This window comes from Chlorella variabilis (genome assembly GCF_000147415.1).
Source record: "Chlorella variabilis unplaced genomic scaffold CHLNCscaffold_7, whole genome shotgun sequence".
Taxonomy (NCBI): Eukaryota; Viridiplantae; Chlorophyta; class Trebouxiophyceae; order Chlorellales; family Chlorellaceae; genus Chlorella; species Chlorella variabilis.
The window spans coordinates 930402-939828 of record NW_005435081.1 but is presented as its reverse complement, the minus strand read 5'-3'; the positions used below and the strand labels follow the sequence as shown (position 1 = coordinate 939828).

Genomic DNA, 9427 nt, shown 5'->3' with positions numbered 1-9427 from the left:
CTGCGCTGCCGGCGGTGGCTCACGGGTGGGGCACGCCCGCTGCGGCCGCACCCCGCCGCGGCCGCACCCGCACGACGACGCCTGCCGCCCAACCCCGCCGCCTCGGCCGCCCGCCGCGCAGCCGGCTGCTGCCTGCCCGGCCGGGGACCGCCGCTGCGCTGACCAGCGTCGCTCGACGCCGCGGCGCGGCGCTGCCCCCCCCCCCCACCTGCCTCCCTGCCTCCTGCCCGGCCCGCCCGCAGACCCGGCCTGGCGGGTGCGGCTGTGTGAGGCGCTGGCGGCGCAGGGCATCTGTCTGGTGTCTGCAGATGAGCTGGAGCACGAGACGGCGCAGCGGGACCGCGAGCAGACGGGGCTGCCGCCCGGTGCGTGCCGGCCCCACCAGGGCCACCCTCCCCGCCCCTCGCGCCGCCACCACGCTGCGCTGCTCTCGCCGGCGGGGCATGGCCTGGCCGGGGCCCGCCACGTGCCACCTCCCTGCGCCGACTACGTCCGCCGCCGCGCCGCTTTTTGTTTCTTGTCGGTGTGTGTCGCGCAGGCGCGGTCCGCCGCGTGCTGCCCATTGCTGTGGAAGTGACGGCGCCTGACTGGCATGTGGTGCGAGTGCACCGCCGGCACGGCACCGCGGAGAGGCAAGCGCGGCGCGGGGCGGGGCGGGGAGAGGGTTGCGGGCGCCCGCCGCAGCTTGTTTTGCATTCTTGAGTGCGGCCGCGGGGGTGCCGCTTGCGGGGGGGTGATCTGTGCCCTCATGCGATTGGCATGCCCGCTCCCTGCTGCTCATCAGCAGGCTGCTGCCTCCGGACGAAATTGAGGCCTGGGCGGGGCGGCTGGCGGGGCGGCTGGCGCCGCGGCTGCGGGGGCCCATTGCTTTCCTGTGGGGCACAGACTTTGAGGATGCGCCGGTGGTGAACGCCAGGCAAGAAAGCGGGGCCCGAGAGCTCGGGGCTAGGCTTTGCTGCTGGGAGGTGGGGCGAACGCAGGCAGCGTGCGGCGGCGAGCTGCCGTGGATGCTGGCCGATGCGAGCTCGGCTGCTGGCTGCAGGAACCTGGACCGGGCGCTGCCTCGCGAGCTGCGCTTGGACTGGCCGCAGCACTGCAAGGGAGCGGCGCCGCGCCCCGGCACGCTGCAGGCCTTCTTTGCTCGGAGGCAGGTGCCACCGGCGGCGGCGGCAGCAGCAGACGTGGCAGCAGCGGCAGCGGGGGGAGTGGCGGCAGCAGCAGGAGCGGCAGCGGGCAAGACACCCGCCGGCAGGAAAAACAGCAGCTAGCGCCCAGCCAGCGGCGCCCGTCAGCGGCCAGAAGCGGGGGGGCGAGGGTGCAGCAGGCGGCACAGGCAGCGGGCGAGGGGGCAGGAGCGGCGGAATCCTGCGCTTCCTGCGGCGGCCCAATGCCACATGACGATGATGCCCCGCCAGCCAGCGCTAGTGTTACAGTGGCGGGAGAGGGAAGCGAGAGCAGCGGGAGGGAAGGGGAAGGGGGTGGTACAGGATACAAGGGCAGGCAGAGGCAACACAGAGGGGCAATAAAGAAACATGCAGGATGCGAACTAGGCGGGATGGATGGGTGCAGGGTGCAGCCGCACGAAGTGGCGCTGCACATGCGTTGCTGTGCATGGAGAGAAACTGGGCGCATCAGCATCAGCTGGGGGATGTCTGACGTCCCAGCCGGCGTGCGTCGGCATGCCGGGTGGGCAACACTACAAAACTGGGGCGGCGGCGGCGTGGGGCTGTGGCGCTGGCTGGGGGTGACCGGCAGGCAGCGGCCCACGCATGGGCGACGCGCGGCGGGGCAGCGGGGCCTACTCCAGCTCGCTCTCCGTCTCGCTGCCCTCGGTGCTGTCGGACTGCACCAGGTGGCTGCGAGGCCCGCCCCGCGGAGACGACGCCGCAGAGTCGGTGGCAAAGCTGGGCAGCTGCGGCGGCCTGGCGGCGGCGTCGGCGGCGGCATCGGCGGCGCCGATGGCACCGGCGGCGGGCTGCGCTGCATCTGGGGCGTCTGCCGGCACGATCTCCGATTCCACGCCGCCGCCGGCGGCCCTGCAGGCGGATGGGGAGGTAGGTGGCAGGTTGGCAAACCACGGCTGCAGCACTAGCAGCCAGCGGCAGCGCACTGCGGTCGTGCAGCAGCCCCGCCGGCACCTGGCAGGGAAGAAGGCGGGGAAGTTGGCGAGCGTGGCGGCAGACTCTGGCTGGTGCTGGTGCTGGTGCTGCTGCCGCTGCTGCTGCTGGCCCGCCGGCGCCGGGATGGGCGAGGGCGAGCTGGTCCTGCTGCCGTCCAGCAGCTGCTGCCGCTGCTCCGCCACCTCGCCAGCGCCCGCGGCGACGCCCGCTGCCCCGCCGCCCTCTGCTGCAGGCACGCCCAGGAACTGGGCGCGCAGCGCGGCCCAGCCGGTGCCCAGCCGTCCCAGCAGGAAGGTGGCGGCGCCGGAGCGGCGGCGCCGCCGCCGCCGCGACCGCTGCGGCAGCCGCCCTGCCTCCAGGTCGGCGCCCGGCCCCGGCCCGGGACCCCCGCCGCCCTCCTCCTCGCCCTCGCTCTCCAGCAGGCTGCCTGCGGCGGCGTGGGCGTCGGCCTTGCACACGGGGCACACCGGGCGGCGGCTGCTGAGCCACTGGTCTATACAGCAGGAGTGGTAGCGGTGCTGGCAGGGCAGCACGCGCAGCTTGTCGCCGTGGCTGTAGTTCTCGAGGCAGATGGCGCAGACGCGGCGCGTGCCGCCGCCGCGCCGCCCAGAGTCGCTGCCGCTGTCGCTGCCGCCGGCTGCGGGGCGGGCAGCGGGCGGGGGCGGGGATGTCGGGCCAGGGGCAAGATCCAGCAAGCAAGATGACAGCAAGGAGCATGCGCGGCCGCTCCACGGCACCCCAACGACTGCTTCGCGGTCAACCCAGGCTTACCCAGCTGCTGCCGCTGCTCCTGCCCCTCCTCCGCCTCCTCCAGCTCCCCGCCGGGCGCAGGCGCGCGGCCGCTGCCGCTGCCGTCGCCCGCGCCGGCGCTTCCTGCGGCCGTGGCTGGCTCCTCGTACACCACCACAGGCAGCGTCCGGATCTCCGAGGCAGTCATGCCCTGGCGAGGCTGCGGCCGCATGCCCGGCCCGCCGCCTGCAGGCAGGCAGGCAGGCAGGCAGGTAAGCAGGTGACACATGCGTTGGTACCAACCCATCCGCCGCCCCAGACATGTCCCTGCCCCGCGCCTGCTCGCACCAACTCCTCCCCGCCAGCCCCGGCACCACCACCGCCAACACGCGACACACGCGCAGCCACAAGCACAGGCCGCCGCAGGCTGCTCCCGAGTGTCAGGGAGCCCCAGCGGGCGCACCCCGCCGGGCCACACCTGCCACAATGCCGCCGTGCTGCCGCCGGATGATCCACAGCGCCCCCAGCACGACGTTCACCGCCAGGAAGCCGGCGGCCGCCGACATGACCATGCTCAGCCACAGCGCCTCGCTGAGGGGCGTCAGGGTGACGACCTGTGGTGAGGTAGGCAGACGGGCAGGTGGGCAGGCAGGCAGGCAGGTGTGCAGGCAGGGAAGCACGGGAGCTCTGGAATGCTGTGGAGAAGCAGAAACGGCAGCGGCCTGGCGGCCACGCAGAGGCCACGCAGCGGCAGGGAGGAGCAGGGAGCGGGCAGGAGGCGGCAGAAGCCCGCCGCGCGCGCCGGCCAGCCCCCGGCCGATCTCGCGGCATCGTGCGCCTGGCGGCCGGCGCCGAGAGCCTGCCGCTGCCGCCCACCGTGCTACCATCCACCATGAGCCGCTTCATGAGGATGCCGCTCTTCTGGGTGACAAAGGCGGAGGGGATGAAAGGGTCGGGGTGCCTTGGGTCCTGCGGGGTGGAACGGGAAGGGCACAGGCGGGGGAGGTGTCAGGGTGGTGGGCGGGGCAGCCAGGGGCCTCACAAGGGAGAGCCGCGCATGCGGCTCCGGCACCCTGTCTGTCTGTCTGCCTGTCTGTTAAACTCATAAGGAGCAAGTGAATGCTACGGGCCCAGCTGCGGTGCCAGACAGCCGGGAAAAGGGAACCCACCAGGCAGCGCCAAGCCGCCACCATCGCCACCACAAGGGGGACCCACCTTTGCCATGAGGATGAGCGGCTCAAAGACGTCGTCGTAGATGACGGCGGCAACCGCGCCCGCCGCCTCGGCATGCGCCACCTGCACCCACGCGGCAGGTGGCGGTGGTGTGCGGGCGGAGGCATGCTGCCGAGGCATCCCACCAGGAGCCTGCTCGCGGGTGCCGCACAGCCAAACCACCCACCCCACCTTCTGGTACCCTCCCACGCAAACAAGCTCGCCTTGATGTCAAAGGTGCAGCCGTCCTTCTGCTGGCTGCGGGCGATGAGCGCCACCCAGGGCGCCCCCGCCTTCTCCGGCGGCGTCAGCTCGCTGCACGCGTCTTCGGGCTGCGCCACCAGCAGCAGCCCCGACACGCCCTCGGCGGGGATGGGCGGCCCAAAGTCTGCCGGCAGCGAGGGGAACTCCAGGCTGAAGTTGCCGGTCTGCACATTGAAGGAGGGGAGGGGCTCCGAGGGCTGCTGAAGACGCCCGGGTGGAGACGACGAGAGGCGGGTTGAGCGGCGCCTGGCGGCCCCCGCCAGAGCCCCCGCGCGGCAGCAGCCGTGCTGTGGCACTCGCAGGGCGGTATTGCGAGCCCAGGGGACAGCATAGGCAGCTGGGGCGGGTGGGCAGAGCGCGGCGCCAAGCCGAGGCTTTCGGGCGCTGCCAGGAGTCGCGGCACAATGTCCGGGAAACTCACCTGCATCACCACCATCGCTGAACAGCTAGGGAGCAGCAGGCTGCAGGCCAGGAGCACCCCTGCCGCCAGCAGCCCACAACCGAGCCGCTTCATGCTGGGAAAGGTCCTGCGCAATTGTGGGATGCCATAGCAATGCCAGGGGCGTTTCGAGGGCTTGGATTCTGGAGCAGAAGGGTTTCGACCGCCACGTTGGATGTGGCCACCTCGGGTATGCTGGAACAGTCGCTCATGGCCTCCCTTGACGCTGTAATTGACACCATCAGTCGACGGGCACTCATCTGAGTGCAGAAAATACCCTACCCATCGTTGCCGCAACGCTGAGAAGAAGACACTCCCCACACCCACTTCAGCCCACAACAGCGACCGGACACCCCATTGCAGAGTTGTGACTTCCTCTCTCTGCAAAACGCTACCGGCCACTAGGCTTCCCCGGCATGTGGCTATCCGCTTGCTCTGCGCTCCGCTGCCATAGGGTGAGGCCAACGCAAAATTTCCCTCGCTGCCTCATGATCATGAGACACTTGGCCGTGGGGCCGCAGCGCGCTGGAACCTGAAGGGTACTGTGGGAGCGGCGGCGTGAGCGGTGTCGGTCGGCGCGCCTTAGAAGCTTTGTGTGGCACGCCCAGCCTCACAACACAGGCCAGCCAGAGCCGTGACCACATGACCATGCCATGTGCCTGCCCTGTCGCAGCTCTAACCACGCCCCCGTCTGCCATGGTCTGCCCTACCACCAGAGCGGCACGCCTGCCTCCGTCCTTGCTGGCGGCGGCGCTGCTGCTGCTGGCGCTGCCTGGCTGCACCGTGGATGCTCAGGAACCTGGTGAGTGATTGCCCTGATGTGCCGCTGCAGTGCGCCGGGCGCCGCTTCTGCAACATCAAAAGCAGCGTGCACGTCCCGCCCGCCTCTTATCAAGTGCAGCGCTGCATGCCCCCGCATGCATCTCCCTCTGCGCAACTCATGCTGCCGGCACCTGGCTTCCTTCTCCTGCCACCCTCTGCAGGCGCCTGCCCCGAGGGCTTCACGGGCGCCGGCTGCGTGCTGTGCCAGAGCCACGACGCCTGCGCCGCGCGCACCGGCCACCCCGACGCCATGTGCTCATCCACCCTCGCCTTTGACGGCAGGACGCGCACCAAGTTTTACAACGGCACCGTAGCCCCCGCCAGCGCTTTTTACGAGCTGCTGGACCCCGCCAGCCTGGTCCTGCAGTGCAGCACCGCGCTGGTGGCGGGCCAGGCGCTGCCCAGCCGGGACGACGGCATCATCGGCTGGCAGTGGCGGCGGCGCCGCCGCGGGCTGGCCCAGGCGGAGGCGGCCAGCCTGGCGGGCCCCTCCTGCTCCCTGGCCTTTGCCCTCGCCAGCCAGCCCGTACGGGTGGAGTGCGTGGCGGTGGGCTGCACATTCATCACGGGCCAACCCAGCTTCACCTGCGCCACATCCTTCTGCTCCTGCCCAGATGACGACGCCTGCGGCGGCACGCGTGAGCTGCTGCCGGGCCGTGCCTGTGCCGCCTGCTCCCCTGCTGCCGCCCTCCTCGCGCGTGGCAGTGAGCCCCAGCTCCGCTGCCGACCCCCCGATGCCGAGCCCCCTCCCCTGCCTGCAGCGGAGGTGGGCGCGCTGGTGTCTGGCATGAGCGGCCAGTTCAACCTGACCTGCAGCGAGGCGGGGGAGTGCCACCTGCGGTTTGGCGGCCTGCTCGATTCCTTCATCGACGCCGCCCTGGGGGCACGCGAGTGCCTGCTGCCAGAAGACATGATGGGTGCGCTGCTGCTGCAGTACACACATGCCTGCTGCAGTACGCACATGCCTGCTGCATGCTGCGCCTGCTCCGCTCGCCGCTAGGCCTGCTGCCTGCGCGCCCCTGCATGGCAGGCGCCGTCGCCAAGCCGCTGCCAGACTGCTAGTGCCCTCCCCGGGGGGCCGCATGTGCCTGCGGCCATCTGCTGATGCTTGTGCCCGCACCTGGCCGCCCCGCCACCCCAGCAGGCTCCTCCTCCACTGCTTGCGCCGAGGGCTGGGAGGGTAGCCAGTGCGCGGTGTGCGCCTCGGACGCGGCATGCGCGGCGCGGTACGGGCAGGACACCCGGTGCAGCTGGAGCCCCGTGTTTGAGGGCACCTCCTTCTTCAAGTCCTATAGCTGCCAGCTGGGCGGGGACACCGCGGCGGAGCAACTGCTGGGCCTGCGCAGCGTGCTGGTGCAGTGCAGCACGGGCCTGGTGGCGGCGGGCGTGCCGGCCGCCGCCCCCGGCTGCGCCCTCTACTTTGCCGGCGCCTCGGCCCAGGTGGAGCTCTTCTGCGCGGCTGTGGGCTGCCTGTTTGTGGCGGGCGAGTCAACGCTGCAGTGCAGCACCACGCTGTGCATGTGCCCGCCCGGCTCCTCCTGCGACGGCGACGGTGAGAGCGGGCGGGCGGCGGCGGGGCTTCTGCTGCGGCGGCACCTGGCGCACCCGGCGCGCCCCGCGGCGCGTCACCTGCCTGCTTTGCGCCGCCGTCAGCCGGGCGGGCGCGCACCCGTGCCGGGCGTGTGGGCCCGCCTGGCCCGCCTCCCTCTTGCCACGCCACAGCCGTCCTTCCGTCAACTGCCTGCCCGCCTGCCCGCCTGCCCGTGTCGTTGCCGCAGAGGTCATCGCCGACCTGGTGCGCCGCGCCAACGGCCGCCCCTTCAGCCTCGACTGCTCCGCGGCGGGCAGCTGCTCCATCGTGGTGGAAGGGCTGCCCGGCTCCACCACCGAGGCCACGTGCCGGGCGTCCGAGTGCGTGGGGCCGCCGCCGCCGCCGCCGCCGCCCTCGTCGCCGGCGCCGCCCTGGCCGCCGGCGCCGCCCTACGCTCCCGAGCCAGGTCAGTGCCTGAAGCCCAGGGTGCCAGGGGTGCCACGACTGACTCCCGGCCCGCTGGCAGCCTGCTTGCCTTGGAGCGGTGTGTCGCACACACATGTGCTGGGACCAGGTGGGTGGCGCCGGTGCTGGTGTGGCTGGCAACCATGCGCCTGTGCCTGCTGCCGCTGCAGGCCTGGCTCCCGAGGTCGCCCCGGGGCAGCAGCCGGCACCGCCAGGTGAGCCGGCGCCGTCGTCGCCGCCGCCGTCGCCGGCCGCCGAGCAGCCGCCGTCGCCGCCGCCCAAGAAGACCGGCATCCCCTGCCCCACCGGCTGGGGCGGCAACCAGTGCGCCATCTGCCAATCCGACGCCGCCTGCACGGGGCAGGAGGGCGGCGGCACGGGCGACACCGGCGCCACCTGCAGCGCCAGCCTGACCTACGCTCCCGCCTCGCGCCTCAAGTCCCTGAGCTGCGACCTGGCCCAGGGCAGCCCGCTGGCAGACCTGGTTGAGCCAGGCACCCTGCTGGTGCAGTGCCGCACGGGCGCGCCCGGCGGCGGCGCGGCGGCGCCCGCCGGCGCGGCGGCCGCTGCGGTGGGCGCGCCGCAGGCGGGCCCCGGCCAAGGCGGCGCCGCCGCCGCGCTGGATTATGCGTCTGCGGATGCCGCCACGCGGCGGCGGCGCCGCCACCGCCGCCGCCTGCTGCTGCTGGAGCCGGCCGGTGGGCGCATGTGCGACGTCAGCTTCTTCACCAGCAGCCCGCGCGTCATGGTGCAGTGCGCCGCCACCGATTGCACCATGGAAGCGGGCTCGGCCGCCGTGACGTGCGCCGCCGTCGCCTGCACCTGCCCAGACACGCCCGGGTGCAGCAGCTGTGAGTGTGTGTGTGTGTGTGTAGTGGTGGTAGTGAGGGAACCAGCTGCTTGGTTGTGTGTGGTGCTCACTGCCTGGCTGGCTGTGGGCCTGTGGGGCTGCGCCCAGCTCGCCCTTCGCTCGGGGTGCCGGCCCTGGCACCCAGCCTGCGCCCAAGGCTGACGCCTCCACCTGGCCAGCCTTCCGCCATCTCTCACACCTGCCCGCTGCCCCTCCCTCCCTCCCTCCCTCACTCACTCACTCACTCACTCACTCACTGCCTGCTGCCTCCCTCTCAGTCGCCATTGAGGGCTTGATCCAGCCCGTGGCGGGGCCCTTTGAGCTGAGCTGCGACGAGGCAGGGAGGTGCAGCATGGCGCTGGGGGGCCTGCCGGAGCCGCAGCTGGATGCCGTGTGCTCGGCGGGGGAGTGCCTGGTGGAGGGGGAGACCAACCTGCCGCAGCAGGCAGGCTACTGACGGAGCCCCCGTGGCGCACGCCCCGGGGGAAATACTTGACCGACGGCCGACACGGGCCCACACTCATAGCGGTGCTGTTGCAATTAATGCTGGACAGACACATCGGGAGCATGGGATAGATATTCCCTCCGTGCTGCAATGGTTTTCAAAGAATGAATTGATTAATATCTTTCGTTGGCTCTGATCTGACCAGGCCTCCGCTCGTTTTCTGTTCTGTTGGCACATCCGCCCCCTCTGCTGACCGCGCCGCTTGCGCCCTGCAGCCGGCGATGTTGTTTCCAACCAGGTTGCTGCTGCCTTTCCTTCTCATCACTGACAAATTGGTCCATGTGACATGTAGCTTTGGTACTGCCTGAAATGTAAGAAAGAAAGAATACAAAGCCGAAGGAAAGCCGGGGAAGAAAATCAAGCATGAAATCAGATCTGTCCTTGTGCACTTGCACTGATGCATTCTCTGGCAGGCGCTGTGCGGAGGGCCGTGGGGAGCTGCGCTCCCCCCACACCACCCCCCGACGGCCGCCTGCCTCCCTCCTTGCCT

The 9427-nt window shown here is 71.3% G+C and overlaps 3 protein-coding genes across 3 annotated transcripts in view; 2 read left to right on the top strand and 1 right to left on the bottom strand.

Annotated features, from left to right (window-relative positions):
- Positions 1-1268, top strand: part of CHLNCDRAFT_144326 (hypothetical protein) — a gene marked incomplete at both ends in the record, with an annotated part of 2236 nt that extends 968 nt beyond the window's left edge. The window contains 4 exons of the mRNA XM_005848845.1: positions 243-365; positions 539-597; positions 813-905; positions 1131-1268. Of these exons, the coding sequence (XP_005848907.1) occupies positions 243-365; positions 539-597; positions 813-905; positions 1131-1268 (413 nt within the window). The remainder of the gene's footprint in view (positions 1-242; positions 366-538; positions 598-812; positions 906-1130) is intronic.
- A 530-nt stretch (positions 1269-1798) lies between these two features.
- On the bottom strand, positions 1799-4839 carry CHLNCDRAFT_51582 (hypothetical protein; the record flags this gene model as incomplete). The annotated part of the gene is made up of 8 exons (XM_005848632.1): positions 1799-2036; positions 2139-2757; positions 2892-3095; positions 3328-3463; positions 3726-3818; positions 4065-4145; positions 4208-4489; positions 4747-4839. 8 exons carry the CDS (start codon positions 4837-4839, stop codon positions 1799-1801), a joined length of 1746 nt encoding a protein of 581 aa, XP_005848694.1.
- Positions 4840-5460: 621 nt separating this feature from the next.
- Positions 5461-8889, top strand: CHLNCDRAFT_144324 (hypothetical protein; the record flags this gene model as incomplete). The annotated part of the gene is made up of 7 exons (XM_005848844.1): positions 5461-5566; positions 5748-6224; positions 6348-6503; positions 6731-7138; positions 7365-7583; positions 7753-8433; positions 8711-8889. The coding sequence occupies 7 exons, from the start codon at positions 5461-5463 to the stop codon at positions 8887-8889; spliced, it is 2226 nt and encodes a 741-aa protein (XP_005848906.1).
- Positions 8890-9427: the final 538 nt, after the last annotated feature.